The 22,756-nt window shown below is 43.2% G+C and overlaps 1 protein-coding gene across 1 annotated transcript; it reads right to left on the bottom strand.

Annotated features, from left to right (window-relative positions):
* Nucleotides 1-1,135: 1,135 nt before the first annotated feature.
* Nucleotides 1,136-5,536, bottom strand: LOC145867196 (haptoglobin-like). Its single transcript, XM_082971248.1, has 4 exons — nucleotides 5,400-5,536; nucleotides 4,959-5,071; nucleotides 2,086-2,354; nucleotides 1,136-1,900 (listed from the first exon to the last, which is right to left on the bottom strand). Exons 1-4 carry the CDS (start codon nucleotides 5,402-5,404, stop codon nucleotides 1,337-1,339), a joined length of 951 nt encoding a protein of 316 aa, XP_082827374.1. The 5' UTR covers nucleotides 5,405-5,536; the 3' UTR covers nucleotides 1,136-1,336.
* Between the last annotated feature and the right edge of the window lie 17,220 nt (nucleotides 5,537-22,756).

Below are 22,756 nucleotides of genomic sequence, written 5' to 3' on the forward strand. Positions count from 1 at the left end.
CCATAGTAAAACGCTGTTTTTGGATATAAATATGAACTTGATAGAACTAAAAATGCATGTATTGTCTAACATAATGTCCTAGGAGTGTCATCTGATGGAGATTGTCAAAGGTTAGTGCATAATTTTAGCTGGTTTTCTGCTTTTGGTGATGCCTGTCTTTGAATTGACAAAACATTACACACAGCTATTGTCAATGTACTCTCCTAACATAATCTAACTTTATGCTTTCGCCGTAAAGCCTTTTTGAAATCGGACAACGTGGTTAGATTAAGGAGATGTTTATCTTTCAAAGGGTGTAAGATAGTTGTATTTTTGAGAAATTTGAATTATGACATTTAATTGTTTTCAAATTTGGCACTCTTGATATTTCACCTGTTGTTGATAGGGTGTACCAGGGGTGGGACGCATGCGTCCCACATAGCCCCTAGTACATAGAGATTAAAGGAAAAAGCTTCTACCAGTCCGTGGTGAGTAATCCCAGTTCTGATGTCCAGAAGTTATTTTCGGTCGTAAGAGACGGTAGCAGCAACATTATGTACAAAATAAGTTAAAAAATAAGTTACAAACAACACAAAAAAATTAACAAAATAGCACAATTGATTACGGGCATGTAAAACATCAGCCATACTCTTCGGCACCATTTCTGAGATATCTCTTGTTGAAACTGAACAAATTGTGGTACAGCAGGCTGCTCCAAAGCAAGAGAGCTATTAACTAGTGTTGAGCTGTGATGACAAGCCTTTTGTCTTCTGTATTTAAATTAGTCACTAACCAGGAGTGACATGACCTCCATTCCCCTGCTGGGAGGGATTCTAGACCCTCGTTTATGTAGCTCTATTTTAGAACAAGTTATTTCCTTCTTGAATGATTTTCATGACAAATCTACTAAAAAACCCTTGCTGGTCTCAACACAATATCCTCCTTGGCCAGATAACAATTTTCCTTAATAATTCCATTACTTAAATGAACTTCAAAATCGTCTCATGTCCTAGCTGTAGGCTACTTGTTTTAATGGCTCTAACATGCTCTAAGGTTCCAGCTTGTAGAGATGATCTAAAATATGTTTCCCAGCATTCTAAAATGAGTTGAAGAAAATGTGAATAAAAGTTATAAGGTGAAACATCGGAAACCAAACTTCTTAGGAGAGATTAATTTATTGAAAATCCTTTGAAATCAACATCGGAAGACACACTCAATCAGGCGGGGGCACACACTCAATGAAAGTCGAAACTTGAGAGAGTTTTACAAGATCAAGTCAGAAAATTACTTTGTTAGCAAAGGCATAATGGAGATTATGAGCCCCGGCTCTCATATCTGAAACTGTGCTGAGTGGAGGCTACAACTGCCTCGAAAACATCTCAGACATTACACTGGAGCGGAGACTGGCTGATTTCTCACTGTCACCCCTGAGGACACTGTTGATCCAAGGCATGTAGGCAGAGAGCTTCATGTAGACAGCGTATTTCCTCACGGCACAGGCCTTATCGAAGGACAGGATCCCTGCAGCATACACTCTGCCGTCTTTGGGGTCCTGGACTGCCAGGGCACCGCCTGCATCCCCAAAGCACACATTCTCCTGGTACTTGCTGGCTCCAGTACAGAACATGTTGTCGTCTATGGTTGGAGTGCTGCCACCACGGTTGTACTCTGCCTTACAGAAGCTATGCGATGCCACAGGCAATACCAGGTGTTTCAGTGACTCAGCGGGGGTGAAGTGGACCCCCCAACCCCAGCCTGTGATGATGCCTTTCTCCTGGGCTGCCTCAGCCAGGTCCTCACCCCTCTCAGGCAGAGGGATGGGCATCACAGCCTCGCTCAAGGTGAATGGCTCCTTCAGCTGAATCAGAGCCAGGTCGTTGTCCCAGTCTGACACGCTCTGGAAGCCTGGGTGCAGAACCACCTAGAAGGGGAAGGGAATAATTCATAGGACCTTTTTTTTGACGATCTACTGTATTTGTGCTCTAACTACCTATAAGACTGAAAATGATGATGTAGGTGAGAGAGCCCAGTGCAGTTCTGCTTGCTGTAAATACTGAATTGTCTGTATATTGTTTGAAAGAGATGGTAATGGGTATACTAGCTCACCTTTTCTACAGCAACTTCTTTGGAGTCATTGGCTTGGGAGTATCGCGTGATGCCTAGGTACACCTTGGGGATGATTGGTTCTTTCCCCTGGGTGTCCTGCCTACTCTTCCTGACAAACAAGTTCCTGCCAGCGGTCAGGACCCAGCGGTCAGAGATTAGAGCTCCCCCAGCGAAGCCCCCGTTCATGACGTTTTTACTCAGATAGACCATGGCCTGCCAGGGGACATGAGGGGCCAGGGTGCCCCCAACCATACGCCTGAAGCGCAGGTCTGGGCAAGAAACACAACAACATTATTTCTATACAATCTCTATATGGTTAAAACATCCCCAACTCAGCACCACCTAGCACTTACTGCTGTGCAACTCAAACACAACCATAAAAGATTATTGCAGAAAAATGAAATGTGCCTCAATACAATTCCAGCCTTGGTTTTAGTTTGAGTTTGAGTTTGCTAAAATCAACACTATTCACTTGAATACACATAGCATTTGGTAGTAGCTTTCTGGAACCTTTTAGCTTTGACCTGACAAAAGTTCAGTAAATTCATTAATCATCTACTATTATCTAAAAAAAATAAGTGTTGTCATGACTTGAGCCAGACAAGGCTAGCTTTCACAGAATTACCTTGGAGGTCACAATACGCAGAAACCTAGATGAGGATGGAATTAGTGTCATTTCTCTTCTCAAACATTTTCCTGAAACGTTTGATGAGAGGTGGATTTTGAGGAATTTTACTTTTCAAGGCTTTCATGCTCTGTAGATTTTCCTAATGACATATTTTACCATCCAGCTTGGAGGAAGCTGAGACTGAGGATCTCTCCTTCCTTTCCTCCCTGCTTGCCTTCTCTTTGATCCCTGTCATCTCATGTGTGTCGCTGCTGAATCGATTTTTAAGATAATCGGGATAATAGCTGTGAGCCGTGAGACTTAACCTGTTGGGTCTAGGGGGCAGCATTTGCACGTCTGGATAAAAAAAATGTACCCGATTTAATCTGGTTACTAATCCTACCCAGTAACTAGAATATGCATATACTTATTATATATGGATAGAAAACACTCTAAAGTTTCCAAAACTGTTTGAATGGTGTCTGTGAGTATAACAGAACTCATTTGGCAGGCAAAACCCTGAGACATTTTCTGACAGGAAGTGGATACCTGATGTGTTGTATTGACTTTAAACCTATCCCATTGAAAAACACAGGGGTTTAGGAATATTTTGGCACTTCCTATTGCTTCCACTAGATGTCACCAGCCTTTACAAAGTGTTTTGAGTCTTCTGGAGGGAGATCTGACCGAACAAGAGCCATGGAACGGTGATGTCCCATTAGACACCTGGCGCGCTACTTCATGTTGGGTACCCTCGTTCCAATACGTTATAAAAGGCTATGCATTCGTCCACCTTGAATATTATTCATGTTCTGGTTAAAAAAGGCCCTAATGATTTATGCTATACAACGTTTGACATGTTTGAACGAACGGAAATATATTTTTTCCCCTCGTTCATGACGAGAAGTCCGGCTGGCTTACATCATGTGCTAACGAGACGGAGATTTTTGGACATAAATGATGAGCTTTTTTGAACAAAACTACATTCGTTATGGACCTGTGATACCTGGAAGTGACATCTGATGAAGAGAATCAAAGGTAATGGATTATTTACATAGTATTTTCGATTTTAGATCTCCCCAACATGACGTCTAGTCTGTATCGCAACGCGTATTTTTCTGGGCACAGTGCTCAGATTATTGCAAAGTGTGATTTCCCAGTAAGGTTATTTTTAAATCTGGCAAGTTGATTGCGTTCAAAAGATGTAAATCTATAATTCTTTAAATGACAATATAATATTTTACCAATGTTTTCTAATTTTAATTATTTAATTTGTGACGCTGACTTGACTGCCGGTTATTGGAGGGAAACGATTTCCTCAACATCAATGCCATAGTAAAACGCTGTTTTTGTATATAAATATGAACTTGATAGAACTAAAAATGCATGCATTGTCTAACATAATGTCCTAGGAGTGTCATCTGATGGAGATTGTAAAAGGTTAGTGTATCATTTTAGCTGGTTTTATGGTTTTGGTGACCCTGTCTTTGACTTGACAAAACATTACACACAACTCTTGTAAATGTACTGTCCTAACATACTCTAAATTTATGCTTTCGCCGTAAAACCTTTTTGAAATCGTAAAACGTGGTTAGATTAAGGAGATGTTTATCTTTCAAATGGTGTAACATAGTTGTATTTTTGAAAAATTTGAATTTTGACATTTATTTGGATTCAAATTTGCCGCTCTTGAAATGCACCTGCTGTTGATGGAGTGCACCACAGGTGGCACGCTAGCGTCCCACCTAGCCCCAAGAGGTTAACAAGGTTCTCACTTGAAAGTGATGGTGACATCCTCATTTTGGCCACAGCTACTGTATTCTCCAACAGGCTGAATAGGAACAGCTTGTGTCTGCTCAGCTCAGAGTTGCGTAAGGGGATCCATAGTGAAGATTGGCTTCAGAACATCCGATGAGAGTGACAGTGTAATTGAAATGTGAGTGATATCCTTACACGAACCAGTCACAATGGGCCAGCAAATATAATATGTTTCGGAAATAGACAAATTGCACGTGTGAAAACACACGTGTAATGTGTAAGTCCAATATTTTTGGGCGATATTCTGCATCAATGGTGTCACTAACACCCACCTTAACATAGACATGGGACAAGAAAGGTTGTCAATGATCTTTAAAATGTACATGTTTTTGTTTGAAAACGTTTCATCCCTCTCACTTTGTTGACATTTCAATCTAAATCAGAAAAAGTAAGCCCGTATTGGCATAAGGCAGGGAGTTGGTTATGTGTCAGTTAGACAGATAGCTACCTGAATTGTCTGACATCTCATCAATTGATTTGGTTTTGATTTTGATTTTGATTTTGATTTTGTCCTGTTCCAGACAGACACAGGAGGCCGCGAGGAGCACTACCAGGGATGACCTGCGGACAGAAGGAACACATAAGTACAGTACACACACACAGAGCCAACTGACAGACAGCTCCCAAACACTCACTAGTACCACAACTAACGGTTCCTTTACTTAGGAAGTCTCTGGGCTTGCTTGTTAACCTATATTTAGAAAAGGTCTCTAGCTAGAGCAATTTGAATGTTTTTTGAAAGATTTAAGTAGCTGTGTTTCCCTGCCATTTTACAAAGATCCATTGTCCAAAGACATTTCAGAGATTCATTTGGATTGGTACTGCAATGACAACAATTGCCAGGCGACTAGGGTTTTGTTGAAGAAAGAATATGAAAAGTATAACATACCACATTTTGATGGAAATATCTGTTTATCAGTTTGTATGTTGAGCTGTGTCTCCTCTGTAAAGACGATGGTACTCCGTGAGAAGTTATAGGACCAAGGCCTTATATCTGCTGAGGAGAGAACTCACCCCCTGTCTGCCCACCGCTGGGAATTTTGCTGGACACAGCTTCAGTTCTGATTCCCGAAAATCGGAGAGATTGCAAAATCTCTGTTCATGCCAACCCATTATTGGAATCGTGTCCAAACCCTAACCCTGACCCCATCTGGAGCTCAGCCACAGCCAACTAGTATCAGAGAAGACCATCTGAGGGATAAATCATTTCATAGGGTATGAATTATGAAATCAGAACAGGACACAGCACATCTATAATTTGTGCGTCAATTTGGTTTATTGAAAGTAAATGAGGTGCATATAAATGCCGCATCAGAGTGTGTTATTTAAAAAATGTGATACCGTCATGGTTGTTGTTGTTTGTTGTTGACTCACATTTGCTGTTTACGACTCACTTTGGTAACACTGTACTTGACATCCAGCGTCATAAAACATTATGACACAGTCATAACCATGTCATAATATGTCATAACAGCTGACATAACTTGTCATAGCCTGTTATAATATGGTCATAACACTGTTATGACACATATTTGGACCTGTTGTGACATATATTGAGTTATTTTATGGCTGGTTATAACACCTACATAAGAGTGTCAAAACCCACAAAACCTACCACACAAGGCAAACCATTCCATTACACCATAGCCTACATGTCAACAGTATGTTTATGTTATATACAAATGTTTGAAATTGACCATATTCAATTATTGTAGTTGCTCACACATTGATGTCAGACATTTTTTTTTTATAAACAAAAACATTTATTTCACCTTTATTTAACCAGGTAGGCCAGTTGAGAACAAGTCCTTTATTTAACCAGGTGGGCCAGTTGAGAACAAGTCCTTTATTTAACCAGGTAGGCCAGTTGAGAACAAGTCCTTTATTTAAACAGGTAGGCCAGTTGAGAACAAGTCCTTTATTTAACCAGGTAGGCCAGTTGAGAACAAGTCCTTTATTTAACCAGGTAGGCTAGTTGAGAACAAGTCCTTTATTTAACCAGGTGGGCCAGTTGAGAACAAGTCCTTTATTTAAACAGGTAGGCCAGTTGAGAACAAGTCCTTTATTTAACCAGGTAGGCTAGTTGAGAACAAGTTTTCATTTACAACTGCGACCTGGCCAAGATAAAGCAAAGCAGTTCGACACAAACAACAACACAGAGTTACACATGGAATAAACAGAAGTACAGTCAATAACACAATAAAAAAATCCAGTGTTATTAACACTGGAGTGATAGATGTGCAGATGATGATGTGCAAGTAGAAATACTGGTGTGCAAAAGAACAAAAAAAGTAAATAAAACAATATGGGGATGGGTTGGCGCCCCCCCCCTTGGGTTGTGCCATGGCGGAGATCTTTGTGGGCTATACTCGGCCTTGTCTTCGGACGGTGAGTTGGTGGTTGTAGACATCCCTCTAGTGGTGTGGAGGCTGTGCTTTGGCAAAGTGGGTGGGGTTATATCCTGCCTGTTTTGCCCTGTCCGGGGGTATCATCGGATGGGGCCACAGTGTCTTCTGATCCCTCCTGTCTCAGCCTCCAGTATTTATGCTGCAGTAGTTTATGTGTCGGGGGGCTAGGGTCAGTCTGTTACATCTGGAGTATTCTCTTGTCTTATCCGGTGTCCTGTGTGAATGTAAATATGCTCTCTCTAATTCTCTCTTTCTCTCTTTCTTTCTTTCTTTCTCTCGGAGGACCTGAGCCCTAGGACCATGCCTCAGGACTACCTGGCATGATGACTCCTTGCTGTCCCCAGTCCACCTGGCCATGCTGCTGCTCCAGTTTCAACTGTTCTGCCTGCGGCTACGGAACCCTGACCTGTTCACCGGACGTGCTTGTTGCACCCTCGACAACTACAATGATTATTATTATCTGACCATGCTGGTCATTTATGAACATTTTAACATCTTGACCATGTTCTGTTATAATATCCACCCGGCACAGCCAGAAGAGGACTGGCCACCCCTCATATCCTGGTTCCTCTCTAGGTTTCTTCCTAGGTTTTTGGCCTTTCTAGGGAGTTTTTCCTAGGGAGTTTTTCCTAGCCACCGTGCTTCTTTCACATGCATTGCTTGCTGTTTGGGGTTTTAGGCTGGGTTTCTGTACAGCACTTTGAGATTTCAGCTGATGTACGAAGGGCTATATAAATACATTTGATTTGATTTGATTTGTAGGTAGTTGGATGGGCTATGTACAGCTGCAATGATCGGTAAGCTGCTCAGATAGCTGATGCTTGAAGTTAGTCAGGGAGATATACCGTTGAAGTCGGAGGTTTACATACACCTTACCCAAATACATTTAAACTCAGTTTTTCACAATTCCTGACATTTAATTCTAGTAAAAGTTCCCTGTCTTAGGTCAGTTAGGATCACCACTTTATTTTAAGAATGTGAAATGTCAGAAAGATAGTAGGGAGAATAATTTATTTCAGCTTTTATTTCTTTCATCGCATTCCCAGTGGGTCAGAAGTTTGCATACACTCAATTAGTATTTGGTAGCATTGCCTTTAAATTGTTTAACTTGGGTCAAAGGTTTTGGGTAGCCTTCCTCAAGCTTCCCACAATATGTTGGGTGAATTTTGGCCCATTCCTCCTGGCAGAGCTGGTGTAACTGAGTCAGATTTGTAGGCCTCCTTGCACACACACGCTTTTTCAGTTCTGCCCACAGATTTTCTATCGGATTGAGGTCAGGGCTTTGTGATCGCCACTCCAATACATTAACTTTGTTGTCCTTAAGCCATTTTGCCACAACATTGGAAGCATGTTTGGGGTCATTGTCCATTTGGAAGACCCATTTGAGACCAAGCTTTAACTTCCTGACTGATGTCTTGAGATGTTGCTTCAATATGTCCACATAATTTTCCTACCTCATGATGCCATCTATTTTGTGAAGTGCACCAGTCCCTCCTGCAGCAAAGCACCCCCACAACATGATGCTGCCACCCCCGTGCTTCACGGTTGGGATGGTGTTCTTCGGCTTGCAAGCCTCCCCCTTTTTCCTCCAAACAGAACGATGGTCATTATGGCCAACAGTTCTATTTTTGTTTCATCAGATCAGAGGACATTTCTCCAAAAAGTATGATCTTTGTCCCCATGTGCAGTTGCAAACTGTAGTCTGGCTTTTTTTATTGTGGTTTTGGAGCAATGGCTTCTTCCTTTCTGAGTGGCCTTATGTTGATATAGGACTCGTTTTACTGTGGATATAGATACTTTTGTACCTGTTTCCTCCAACATCTTCACAAGGTCCTTTGCTGTTGTTCTGGGATTGATTTGCACTTTTTGCACCAAAGTACGTTCATCTCTAGGAGATTTTCACCAAAGTTGATTTGTCACGTGCGCTGAATACAGCAGGTGTAGACCTTACAGTGAAATGCTTACTTACAGGCTCTAACCAATAGTGCATAAAAGGTATTAGGTGAGCAACAGGTAAGTAAAGAAATAAAACAACAGTAAAAAGACAGGCTATATACAGTAGCGAGGCTATAAAAGTAGCGAGGCTACATACAGACACCGGTTAGTCAGGCTGATTGAGGTAGTATGTACATGTAGATATGGTTAAAGTGACTATGCATATATGATGAACAGAGAGTAGCAGTAGCGTAAAAGAGGGGTTGGCGGGTGGTGGGTGGGACACAATGCAGATAGTCCGGGTAGCCATTTGATTACCTGTTCAGGAGTCTTATGGCTTGGGGGTAAAAACTGTTGAGAAGCCTTTTTGTCCTAGACTTGGCACTCCGGTACCGCTTGCCATGCGGTAGTAGAGAGAACAGTCTATGACTGGGGTGGCTGGGGTCTTTGACAATTTTTAGGCCCTTCCTCTGACATTGCCTGGTGTAGAGGTCCTGGATGGCAGGCAGCTTAGCCCCAGTGATGTACTGGGCCGTATGCACTACCCTCTGTAGTGCCTTGCGGTCAGAGGCCGAGTAGTTGCCATACCAGGCAGTGATGCAACCAGTCAGGATGCTTTCGATGTTGCAGCTGTAGAACCTTTTGAGAATCTCAGGACCCATATCAAATCTTTTTAGTTTCCTGAGGGGGAATAGGCTTTGTCGTGCCCTCTTCACGACTGTCATGGTGTGTTTGGATCATTCTAGTTTGTTATTGATGTGGACACCAAGGAACTTGAAGCTCTCAACCTGCTCCACTACAGCCCCGTTGATGAGAATGGGGGCGTGCTCGGTCCTCCTTTTCCTGTGGTCCACAATCATCTCCTTAGTCTTGGTTACGTTGAGGGATAGGTTGTTATTCTGGCACCACCTGGCTAGGTCTCTGACCTCCTCCCTATAGGCTGTCTCGTCGTTGTCGGTGATCAGGCCTACCACTGTTGTGTCGACTGCAAACTTAACCTCTATGGGCTAGGCGGGACGAATTCGTCCCACCTACGTAACAGCCACTTGAAGCCTGTGGCGCGATTTTCAAAACCTTAAAAATCCTATTACTTCAATTTCTCAAACATATGACTATTTTACAGCTATTTAAAGACAAGACTCTCGTTAATCTAACCACACTGTCCGATTTCAAAAAGGCTTTACAACGAAAGCAAAACATTAGATTATGTCAGCAGAGTACCAAGCCAGAAATAATCAGACACCCATTTTTCAAGCTAGCATATAATGTCACCAAAACCCAGAAGACAGCTAAATGCAGCACTCACCTTCGATGATCTTCATCAGATGACAACCCTAGGACATTATGTTATACAATACATGCATGTTTTGTTCAATCAAGTTCATATTTATATCAAAAACCAGCTTTTTACATTAGCATGTGACGTTCAGAACTAGCATACCCCCCGCAAACTTCCGGGGAATTCGCTAACATTTTACTAAATTACTCACGATAAACGTTCACAAAAAGCATAACAATTATTTTAAGAATTATAGATACAGACCTCCTCTATGCACTCGATATGTCCGATTTTAAAATAGCTTTTTGGTGAAAGCACATTTTGCAATATTCTAAGTACATAGCCCAGGCATCACGGGCTAGCTATTTAGACACCCGGCAAGTTTAGCACTCACCATAATCATATTTACTATTATAAAAGTTTGATTACCTTTTGTTGTCTTCGTCAGAATGCACTCCCAGGACTGCTACTTCAATAACAAATGTTGGTTTGGTCCAAAATAATCCATCGTTATATCCGAATAGCGGCGTTTTGTTCGTGCGTTCCAGACACTATCCGAAATGGTAAAGAAGGGTCGCGCGCATGGCGCAATTCGTGACAAAAAAATTCTAAATATTCCATTACCGTACTTCGAAGCATGTCAACCGCTGTTTAAAATCAATTTTTACGCCATTTTTCTCATAGAAAAGCGATAATATTCCGACAGGGAATCTCCTTTTCGGCAAACAGAGGAAAAAAATCACAAAGGCGGGGGCGGTCGGGTCACGCGCCTAAGCCCAGAGTCCCTTGATCGGCCACTTGAGAAAGGCGATAATGTGTTTCAGCCTGGGGCTGGGATGACGACATTCTGTTTTTTCCCGGGCTCTAAGCGCCTATGGACGACGTAGGAAGTGTCACGTTAGAGCAGAGATCCTTAGTAAAAGATAGAGATGGAAAAGAAGTTCAAGAAATGGTCAGACAGGCCACTTCCTGTAAAGGAATCTCTCAGGTTTTGACCTGCCATTTGAGTTCTGTTATACTCACAGACACCATTCAAACAGTTTTAGAAACTTTAGGGTGTTTTATATCCATATGTAATAAGTATATGCATATTCTAGTTACTGGGTAGGAGTGGTAACCAGATTAAATCGGGTATGTTTTTTATCCAGCCGTGTCAATACTGCCCCCTAGCCCTAACAGGTTAATGATTAGGTTGGAGTCGTGCCTGGCCATGCAGTCATGGGTGAACAAGGAGTACAGGAGGGGACTGAGCACACACCCCTGGGGAGCTCCAGTGTTGAGGACCAGCGTGGCAGATGTGTTGCTACCTACCCTCACCACCTGGCCCGTCAGGAAGTCCAGGATCCAGTTGCAGAGGGAGGTGTTTAGTCCCAGGATCCTTAGCTTAGTGATGAACTTTGAGGGTACTATGGTGTTGAACGCTGAGCTGTAGTCAATGAACAGCATTCTCACATAAGTGTTCCTTTTATCCAGGTGGGAAAGGGCAGTGTGGAGTGCAATAGAGATTGCATCATCTGTGGATCTGTTTGGGCGGTATGCAAATTGGAGTGGGTCTAGGGTTTCTGGGATAATGGTGTTGATGTGAGCCATTACCAACCTTTCAAAGCACTTCACAGCTACAGACGTGAGTGCGTGAGTCATTTAGACAGGTTGCCTTTGTGTTCTTGGGCACTGGGACTATGGTGGTCTTTTTGAAGGTTGTTGGTATTACAGACTCAATCAGGGACATGTTGAAAATGTCAGTGAAGACACCTGCCAGTTGGTCAGCACATGCCAGGAGCACACATCCTGGTAATCCATCTGGCCCCGCAGCCTTGTGTATGTTATTTTTTATTATTTTTTACCCCTTTTTTTCTCCCCAATTTCATGGTATCCAATTGGTAGTAGTGACAGTCTTGTCTCTTTGCTGCAACTCCCGTACGGACTCGGGAGAGGCAAAGGTCAAGAGCCATGCGTCCTCTGAAACACAACCCAACCTAGCCGCGCTGCTTCTTGACACAATGCCCATCCAACCCGGAAGCCAGCAGCACCAATGTGTCGGAGGAAACACCGTACACCTGGCGACCTGGTCAGCGTGCACTGCGCCCGGCCCGACACAGGAGTCGCTAGTGCGCGATGAGACAAGGATATCCCTGCCGGCCAAACCCTCCCTAACCCGGACGATGCTGGGCCAATTGTGCACTGCCCCATGGGCCTCCCGGTCGCTGCCGGCTGCGACAGAGCCTAGGCTCAAACCTCGAATCTCTGGTGGCACAGCTAGCACCTTAGACCACTGCGCCACCCGGGAGGCTAGCCTTGTGTATGTTGACCTGTTTAAAGGTCTTACTCACGTCGGCAACGGAGAGCATGATCACACAGTCGTCCGGAACAGCTGATGCTCTCATGCATGCCTCAGTGTTGCTTGCCTCGAAGTGAGCATAGAAGTGATTTAGCTCGTCTGGTAGGCTCGTGTCACTGGGCAGCTCGCGGCTGTGCTTCCCTTTGTAGTCTGTAATAGTTTGCAAGCCCTGCCACATAAGACGAGCATCGGAGCCAGTGTAATATGATTCAATCTTAGCCCTGTATTGACACTTTGCCTGTTTGATGGTTTGTCACAGGGCATAGCAGGATTTCTTATGAGCTTCCGGGTTAGAGTCCCGCACCTTGAAAGCGGCAGCTCTACCCTTTAGCTCAGTGCGAATGTTGCCTGTAATCCATGGCTTCTGGTTGGGGTATGTACATACAGTTACTGTGGGGACGACGTCCTTGATGCACTTATTGATAAAGCCAGTGACTGATGTGGTGTACTCCTCAATGCCATCGGAAGAATCCCGGAACATTTTCCAGTCTGTGATAGCAAAACAGTCCTGTAGTTTAGTGTCTGCTTCATCTGACCACTTTTTTATTGACCGAGTCACTGCTGCTTCCTGCTTTCATTTTTGCTTATAAGCAGGCATCAGGAGGACAGAGTTGTGGCCGGATTTACCAAATGGAGGGCGAGGGAGAGCTTTGTATGCGTCTCTGTCTGTGGAGTAAAGGTGATCTAGAATTTTTTTCCCTCTGGATGCACATTTAACATGTTGATATAAATTTGGTAGAACTGATTTAAGTTTCCCTGCATTAAAGTCTCCGGCCACTAGGAGCTCCACCTCTGGGTGAGTGGTTTCCTGTTTGCTTATTTCCTTATACAGCTGACTGAGTTCCAGCTTTGTGAAATCATGTGAATTCCACTTGGCTGTTGACAGAGGGAGAGAGAACAGGTAGCCTAGTAGTGTAAAGTTGAGTAAACTATTAGTCTGTCCCTTTGCCATGCTTCTTGTCTCTCAACAACATTAGGAAAAGTCCAGCCTTGCAACTAAAGAATTTGCTGGTGTTGGGGAAAGAAATTGTAGTATTATGTGACTTTCTTCCACTGGGAGATCTGGTCATTATCTGATGTATTCAATTCTGAGTTTGCATCCCAATATTACACTTTATATACGTCATAGAATACTGAATATAACAAAACTGTTAGACATAGAAACACCGGATTTTCTGCATTAAAAAAAATCGAATAATGTTTATAAATGATTAAATTATGAAAAATAAGAATATCACTCCACCCGTGAGGCCACTAGATAATTTGACTGCAGGACAGGGCTACTACCACATCCCAGTTGAAAGCACCTTCTGACATGCATCAGTGTGCGATCTCATTCTTATGGCCACTCGTTGGAGTGGAGTAGTTTGTTCATAGCCATCCTCCTTTTTGTCCGTGCAAAATTATTTTGCTATAGTATCGATTAAATGTAAAATGAGAGGCTTTCATTGACAAACAGAAAAAAAGCTGCAGTGCTTTGTAGCAAAGAGGTGAGCGTACAACGTACAGTATGTTGTCGTGTACTTATATTGCTGTAGATCTAGGGATTGATACTGGCTGAACAGTATCATGTACCTCATCAGTGTAATTAAAGCATATACAACAGCCATTGTTAATAGGAACTGTGTCAGGGCTAACGAGTTAGCAGATTGTCTCTCAGATGGTCTCATCGGTATCATTCATTCATGTTTCTGAAACAAGTGGGCGGGCTGGCATAACGCAATGACTGATGCAAGGACAGAGGGATGGATTGCCTGGCACTGTAATGCTGTTGATGTCTCTGAACTGTCATGCTCTTAGTGCCTGATGTTACATAAGACTGGTAACGTCATTGTGGCTCTATGTCACACTGTCACAACCACTGATTGTCCTTAGTGCTTGTGATTCCAGACTGGAACCTGTGTGTTGTGTTGGGTATCACACTACAGGACAGGACATGATGTACAGGTACGTGTACAGATAAAAACACCCATCTGCCAGCAGCCATTACATTACATTTAGCATTTCACGTGTGTGTGTGTGTGTGTGTGTGTGTGTGTGTGTGTGTGTGTGTGTGTGTGTGTGTCAAATCAAATGTTATTTGTTACATGCGCCAAATACAACAGTGAAATGCTTACTTACAAACTCTTTCCTAAAGATGTAGAGTTTTAGATAAAATGATAAAAAAAAGCGAGAAATAAAACACACAAGCATGAAGCTATATACAAGGAGTACCAATACCATATCAATGTGCAGGGATACGTGGTAGTTGAGGTAAATATGTACATGTACAGGAGGCTGGGGCTCCCGAGTGGCACAGCGGTCTAAGGCACTGCATCTCAGTGCAAGAGGTGTCACTACAGTCCCTGGTTTGAATCCAGGCTGTATCACATCCGGCCGTGATTGAAAGTCCCATAGAGCGGCGCACAATTGGCCCGGTGTCGTCCGGGTTTGGCCAGGTAGGCTGTCATTGTGAATAAGAATTTGTTCTTAACTGACTTGCCTAGTTAAATAAAGGTTAAATAAATATACACTGCTCAAAAAAATAAAGGGAACACTTAAACAACACAATGTAACTCCAAGTCAATCACACTTCTGTGAAATCAAACTGTCCACTTAGGAAGCAACACTGATTGACAATACATTTCTTTCACATGCTGTTGTGCAAATGGAATAGACAACAGGTGGAAATTATAGGCAATTACCAAGACACCCCCAATAAAGGAGTGGTTTGGCAGGTGGTGACCACAGACCACTTCTCAGTTCCTATGCTTCCTGGCTGATGTTTTGGTCACTTTTGAATGCTGACGGTACTTTCACTCTAGTGGTAGCATGAGACGGAGTCTACAACCCACACAAGTGGCTCAGGTAGTGCAGCTCATCCAGGATGGCACATCAATGCGAGCTGTGGCAAGAAGGTTTGCTGTGTCTGTCAGCGTAGTGTCCAGAGCATGGAGGCGCTACCAGGAGACAGGCCAGTACATCAGGAGATGTGGAGGAGGCCGTAGGAGGGCAACAACCCAGCAGCAGGACCGCTACCTCCGCCTTTGTGCAAGGAGGAGCAGGAGGAGCACTGCCAGAGCCCTGCAAAATGACCTCCAGCAGGCCACAAATGTGCATGTGTCTGCTCAAACGGTCAGAAACAGACTCCATGAGGGTGGTATGAGGGCCCGACGTCCACAGGTGGGGGTTGTGCTTACAGCCCAACACCGTGCAGGACGTTTGGCATTTGCCAGAGAACAGCAAGATTGTCAAATTCGCCACTGGCACCCTGTGCTCTTCACAGATGAAGCAGGTTCACACTGAGCACGTGACAGAGTCTGGAGACGCCGTGGAGAACGTTCTGCTGCCTGCAACATCCTCCACCATGACCGGTTTGGCGGTGGGTCAGTCATGGTGTGGGGTGGCATTTCTTTGGGGGGCCGCACAGCCCTCCATGTGCTCGCCAGAGGTAGCCTGACTGCCATTAGGTTCCGAGATGAGATCCTCAGACCCCTTGTGAGACCATATGCTAGTGCGGTTGGCCCTGGGTTCCTCCTAATGCAAGACAATGCTAGACCTCATGTGGCTGGAGTGTGTCAGCAGTTCCTGCAAGAGGAAGGCATTGATGCTATGGACTGGCCCGCCCGTTCCCCAGACCAGAATCCAATTGAGCACATCTGGGACATCATGTCTCGCTCCATCCACCAACGTCACGTTGCACCACAGACTGTCCAGGAGTTGGCGGATGCTTTAGTCCAGGTCTGGGAGGAGATCCCTCAGGAGACCATCCGTCACCTCATCAGGAGCATGCCCAGGCGTTGTAGGGAGGTCATACAGGCACGTGGAGGCCACACACACTACTGAGCCTCAGTTTGACTTGTTTTAAGGACATTACATCAAAGTTGGATCAGCCTGTAGTGTGGTTTTCCACTTTAATTTTGAGTGTGACTCCAAATCCAGACCTCCATGGGTTGATAAATTGGATTTCCATTGATTCTTTTTGTGTGATTTTGTTGTCAGCACATTCAACTATGTAAAGAAAAAAGTATTTAATAAGATTATTTAATTCATTCAGATCTAGGATGTGTTATTTTAGTGTTCCCTTTATTTTTTTGAGCAGTGTGTGTGTGTATATATATATATATATATATATATATATATATATAGCACAACACAATCATCCTAACCGGAAAAATGTAGGCTACATTTGTCCTATCGCTAACTGAGGAAAGATTGACCCAACACAAGCAGTCATATTTTCTAACTCTCGGTTGACGTAAACTACAATATGAATTAGCTAATTGCAATTACTATGTATAATTAATCACATCACGGGGTGAGCTCACCATTGATCGAAATAATTAGGTAAAACACTTTCTAGAAATCGACAGTAATCCGACGATTAGTTTCAGCGAGCAGCCATGCATTTTTTCCCCCTCACAGAAACCGAAGATAATAAAAGACAAGATGAGTTCGGTCTGTTTATAGTGTTGAAGGGGTGTGTCATCTACCGTCGTTCACATCCCACCATTCATTTCCGGAAGTCCTCAAAAAATGAGTGAACTCTTACTCACCTCATTTTGTTATAACATCTTTGGTCAAACGGATGATTACGTGAAACCCAGAATGCATTGTATGTCAACAAACATGGCTCCATACACATAGCTGGAATTAGCTTAGCTCATCATAATCACTATAACCTTCAAATAAGTATTTTACACACATAATATGTGCCCATTACAATCTATGCAAGAATCGGAATGCATGATTTGTCACCCAGAACTGAAAACATGTGAATAAAACAGTAAATACACAAATAATTACCTCACAAAACATTTTCTGATGGTGATTTATTGATACAAGTGACGCATGCCGGCAGTCAATCACGTCCCCTCTCACTCTGAGCCATTCAGTGTTGTTGTTTATGTATGTAGCTAGTGAGCTAAGCTGTAGCATTAGCAATGTCTTTCAAAAGGAGACAACTCACAAATGTGGAAATTATGGAGATTTTTGTTAAAATTCTGACAATGAGTCTGAGTATGAAAGTCAGGAATCAGATTCTGACAGTGAGGAGCTGCCCCCCCCCCCCCCCCCCCCCCCCCAACCTTGTAGCCATTGAGAACCCTGAATCTGAGGTTCCCTTGTCCACTGACCAAGTACCAGGTCCCTTTGAAGATGCTGGTGGTGATGGAGGGAGACCGACAGTGGATGAAGTACAGGAGTTCTGTGGTAGCTGGAAGGCCACCAGTCATTTCACCCCTCCTGGCCCTGCTGTTTGTTTTGATGAGTCCCAGTCTGGAGTCCATTTCCATCTGAGGCAGAGTGCTTCAAGTTGTTTCTGACAGAGGAGCTGGTGGGAAACATAGTACAGGAGACCAATCGCTATGCCTTGGAGCTACAGGAGAAGAGAGAGCCAGGAGTGAGGGGGGAAACTCGCTAAATGGGTGATAACCACAATGAGTGAAATGTATACCTTCCTGGTGACAGTCCTCCTCATGGGGATAGTAAAGAAGAACTCCCTAAGAGAATACTGGAGCACAGATCCTATGTTTGCAACTCCCTTCTTTGCCACCCTCTTTTCCCAAGACCGCTTCCTAATTCTGCTGCGATGCCTGCATTTCGTCAACAATGCTACTGCCATCCTAAATGACCCGTTATACAAAATAAGAATTGTTCTTATCAGCCTGACTAGGGCTGGGCGATATATCGATATAAAAAATATATCGATATATATTTTAAATGTGATATGAAATTAGACCATTTCGCATATATCGATATAGTTGAAATTTGCGCTTTGATCCTTGCTCCAAGCAAGCTGCAGACCCGGAGCTCTCTGCGCTGCTCCCCGCGCCTCCTCTTTCATGCACAGAGGGCGGAGGGGCAGGAACAGACACTTCAGCAAACATGGAGGAAGCAACAGCGTCTGCGGAGCGTTTTGACGAGGAATTGGTTAGTAAAAGAAAAAGCATTGGCTCAGTAATTTGGAGATGGTTCGGATTCAAAGTATCAGATGAGCAACAAAATCACGTTATATGTAGGCAGTGCCATAAAAAAAAAAGTTACAGCCAGGGGTGGAAGCACTACAAATCTTTTTCACCACCTAAAACAGTGGCACAAACTGCAATACGAAGAGTGTGTGAAACTGCGCGCTGCAGAAGCCCCAGCCGCAAGCCGTCGACAACCCGAAAACGCCCCGAAACAAAGCTCACTGCAAACTTCATTTTCCCGCAGTGAGCCTTTATGAAAAGAAAATTGGCAAGTGGTGTACTATAACTACAGCGGTGTCCTATCACATTGCTAAAGATATGGTCCCTGTTGCAACTGTGGAACAAGTCGGATTCAAAAAGCTACTGAAAACTATGGACCCGAGATATGAGCTTCCCAACTACTTTACACGAGAAGCACTGCCACAAATGTCCACTGAAGTCAGGCAGAGCCTTGCTGACCGGCTCGCTAACGGGACCCATTTTGGCAGGGAAGGGAACCTCAGATTCAGGGATCTCAATGGCTACAAGGTTGGGGGGGGGGGGGGGGGGGGGGCAGCTCCTCACTGTCAGAATCTGATTCCTGACTTTCAGACTCAGACTCATTGTCAGAATTGTAAAATAAATCTCCAGAATTTCCACATTTGTGAGTTGTCTCCTTTTGAAAGACATTGCTAATGCTACAGCTTTAGCTCACTAGCTACATACATAAACAACAACTCTGAATGGCTCAGAGTGAGAGGGGACGTGATTGACTGCCGGCGTGCGTCACTTGTATCAATAAATCACCATCAGAAAATGTTTTGTGAGGTAATTATTTGTGTATTTATTGTTTTATTCACATGTTTTCAATTCTGGGTGACAAATCATGCATTCCGATTCTTGCATAGATTGTAATGGGCACATATTATGTGTGTAAAATACTTATTTGAAGGTTATAGTGATTATGATGAGCTAAGCTAATTCCAGCTATGTGTATGGAGCCATGTTTGTTGACATACAATGCATTCTGGGTTTCACGTAATCATCCGTTTGACCAAAGATGTTATAACAAAATGAGGTGAGTAAGAGTTCACTCATTTTTTGAGGACTTCCGGAAATGAATGGTGGGATGTGAACGACGGTAGATGACACACCCCTTCAACACTATAAACAGACCAAACTCTTCTTGTCTTTTATTATCTTCGGTTTCTGTGAGGGAAAAAATGCATGGCTGCTCGCTGAAACTAATCGTCGGATTACTGTCGATTTCTAGAAAGTGTTTTACCTAATTATTTCGATCAATGGTGAGCTCACCCCGTGATGTGATTAATTATTCATAGTATTTTGCTATTAGCTAATTCATATTGTAGTTTACGTCAGCCGAGAGTTAGAAAATATGACTGCTTGTGTTGGGTCAATCTTTCTTCAGTTAGCGCTACGACAAATGTAGCCTACATTTTTTCCGGTTAGGATGATTGTGTTGTGCTATATATATATATATATATATATATATATATATATATATATATATACACTTCTGTGAATATCTGAACCATTTGCATCCAAAAATAAACTGCTCACATTCAGGAGATAAACTTTGTAAGGACTGTGTGTGTGTTTTTGTGTAAATAGTGTCTGAAAAAAGTGTGTCCAGCTCAAACGCTGATTGTTGCGTCATTGGAAACTGGCCGTTTTAAAGAGCGTTCTAAATGAGTGTTCTAAATTAGTGTGTCCAGCTCAAACGCTGATTGTTGCGTCATTGTAAAGTGTCCGTTGTAACGGGGTTCCAACCTACTAATCAACCCGCTTCACTGTAGAACGGCTGGTAGGAATAATAACAATGGCTGGGCTGATGGGCACTTCAGTGACTTGGAGCCTTTGATTGCCCTGCCTCTGGGAGCCTGTCGACTTGTTACATGATTACTGAGTGAAAGAGAGCCTATGAAAGTTTTCATGGAGGGTGGGTGCCCCCTGGTGGCTGAACCTGAGATCAATGAGAGAACTTGTCAGAAAAAACGACAGAGTCCCACCTCTTTGTCAATGTACAAAGTAGAGAGTGGGGGAAAAAATGTGTAAAAATGGAATTTGTCAAAAAAAAAAAAAAAAATTGTGAAAATTTAAATAGTGAAAAAGGGTTAAAATAAAGTTCCAACATGAGATGATCAGACTGAACCAACTACTATGTTAAAATGTTTATTCAGTTAGGAAACAGAGGATGTATTACATAAAGTTATCACAGAATTAAAGTTATCACACAATTAAATAATTAAATCCTCACTCACACAGAAAACATGGCTTCATTATTGTTCACAGTTTATTATCATAGTTTCTCACAGATCCTGGCTTCCACTGTTAGAATGGCTGAGCGAGAGGAGGTGGGGCTTTTATTGAAGTATCTATGTGGACCCTACTACAGTTTAACCAGCTCAGCTATAGACTACACCAGCATGACTAGTATCTATGTGGACCCTACTACAGTTTAACCGGCTCAGCTATAGACTACACCAGCATGACTAGTATCTATGTGGACCCTACTACAGTTTAACCAGCTCAGCTATAGACTACACCAGCATGACTAGTATCTATGTGGACCCTACTACAGTTTAACCAGCTCAGCTATAGACTACACCAGCGTGACTAGTATCTATGTGGACCCTACTACAGTTTAACCAGCTCAGCTATAGACTACACCAGCATGACTAGTATCTATGTGGACCCTACTACAGTTTAACCAGCTCAGCTATAGACTACACCAGCATGACTAGTATCTATGTGGACCCTACTACAGTTTAACCAGCTCAGCTATAGACTACACCAGCGTGACTAGTATCTATGTGGACCCTACTACAGTTTAACCAGCTCAGCTATAGACTACACCAGCGTGACTAGTATCTATGTGGACCCTACTACAGTTTAACCAGCTCAGCTATAGACTACACCAGCGTGACTAGTATCTATGTGGACCCTACTACAGTTTAACCAGCTCAGCTATAGACTACACCAGCATGACTAGTATCTATGTGGACCCTACTACAGTTTAACCAGCTCAGCTATAGACTACACCAGCATGACTAGTATCTATGTGGACCCTACTACAGTTTAACTAGCTCAGCTATAGACTACACCAGCATGACTAGTATCTATGTGGACCCTACTACAGTTTAACCAGCTCAGCTATAGACTACACCAGCATGACTAGTATCTATGTGGACCCTACTACAGTTTAACCAGCTCAGCTATAGACTACACCAGCGTGACTAGTATCTATGTGGACCCTACTACAGTTTAACCAGCTCAGCTATAGACTACACCAGCATGACTAGTATCTATGTGGACCCTACTACAGTTTAACCAGCTCAGCTATAGACTACACCAGCATGACTAGTATCTATGTGGACCCAACTACAGTTTAACCAGCTCAGCTATAGACTACACCAGCATGACTAGTATATATGTGGACCCTACTACAGTTTAACCAGCTCAGCTATAGACTACACCAGCATGACTAGTATCTATGTGGACCCTACTACAGTTTAACCAGCTCAGCTATAGACTACACCAGCATGACTAGTATCTATGTGGACCCTACTACAGTTTAACCAGCTCAGCTATAGACTACACCAGCATGACTAGTATCTATGTGGACCCTACTACTACAGTTTAACCAGCTAAGCTATAGACTACACCAGCATGACTAGTATCTATGTGGACCCTACTACAGTTTAACCAGCTCAGCTATAGACTACACCAGCATGACTAGTATCTATGTGGACCCTACTACAGTTTAACCAGCTCAGCTATAGACTACACCAGCATGACTAGTATCTATGTGGACCCTACTACAGTTTAACCAGCTCAGCTATAGACTACACCAGCATGACTAGTATCTATGTGGACCCTACTACAGTTTAACCAGCTCAGCTATAGACTACACCAGCATGACTAGTATCTATGTGGACCCTACTACAGTTTAACCAGCTCAGCTATAGACTACACCAGCACGACTAGTATCTATGTGGACCCTACTACAGTTTAACCAGCTCAGCTATAGACTACACCAGCATGACTAGTATCTATGTGGACCCTACTACAGTTTAACCAGCTCAGCTATAGACTACACCAGCATGACTAGTATCTATGTGGACCCTACTACAGTTTAACCAGCTCAGCTATAGACTACACCAGCATGACTAGTATCTATGTGGACCCTACTACAGTTTAACCAGCTCAGCTATAGACTACACCAGCATGACTAGTATCTATGTGGACCCTACTACAGTTTAACCAGCTCAGCTATAGACTACACCAGCATGACTAGTATCTATGTGGACCCTACTACAGTTTAACCAGCTCAGCTAT

The sequence above is a fragment of the Salmo salar genome, unplaced genomic scaffold (assembly GCF_965601325.2).
Source record: "Salmo salar unplaced genomic scaffold, fSalSal1 ptg000221l, whole genome shotgun sequence".
NCBI lineage: Eukaryota > Metazoa > Chordata > Actinopteri > Salmoniformes > Salmonidae > Salmo > Salmo salar.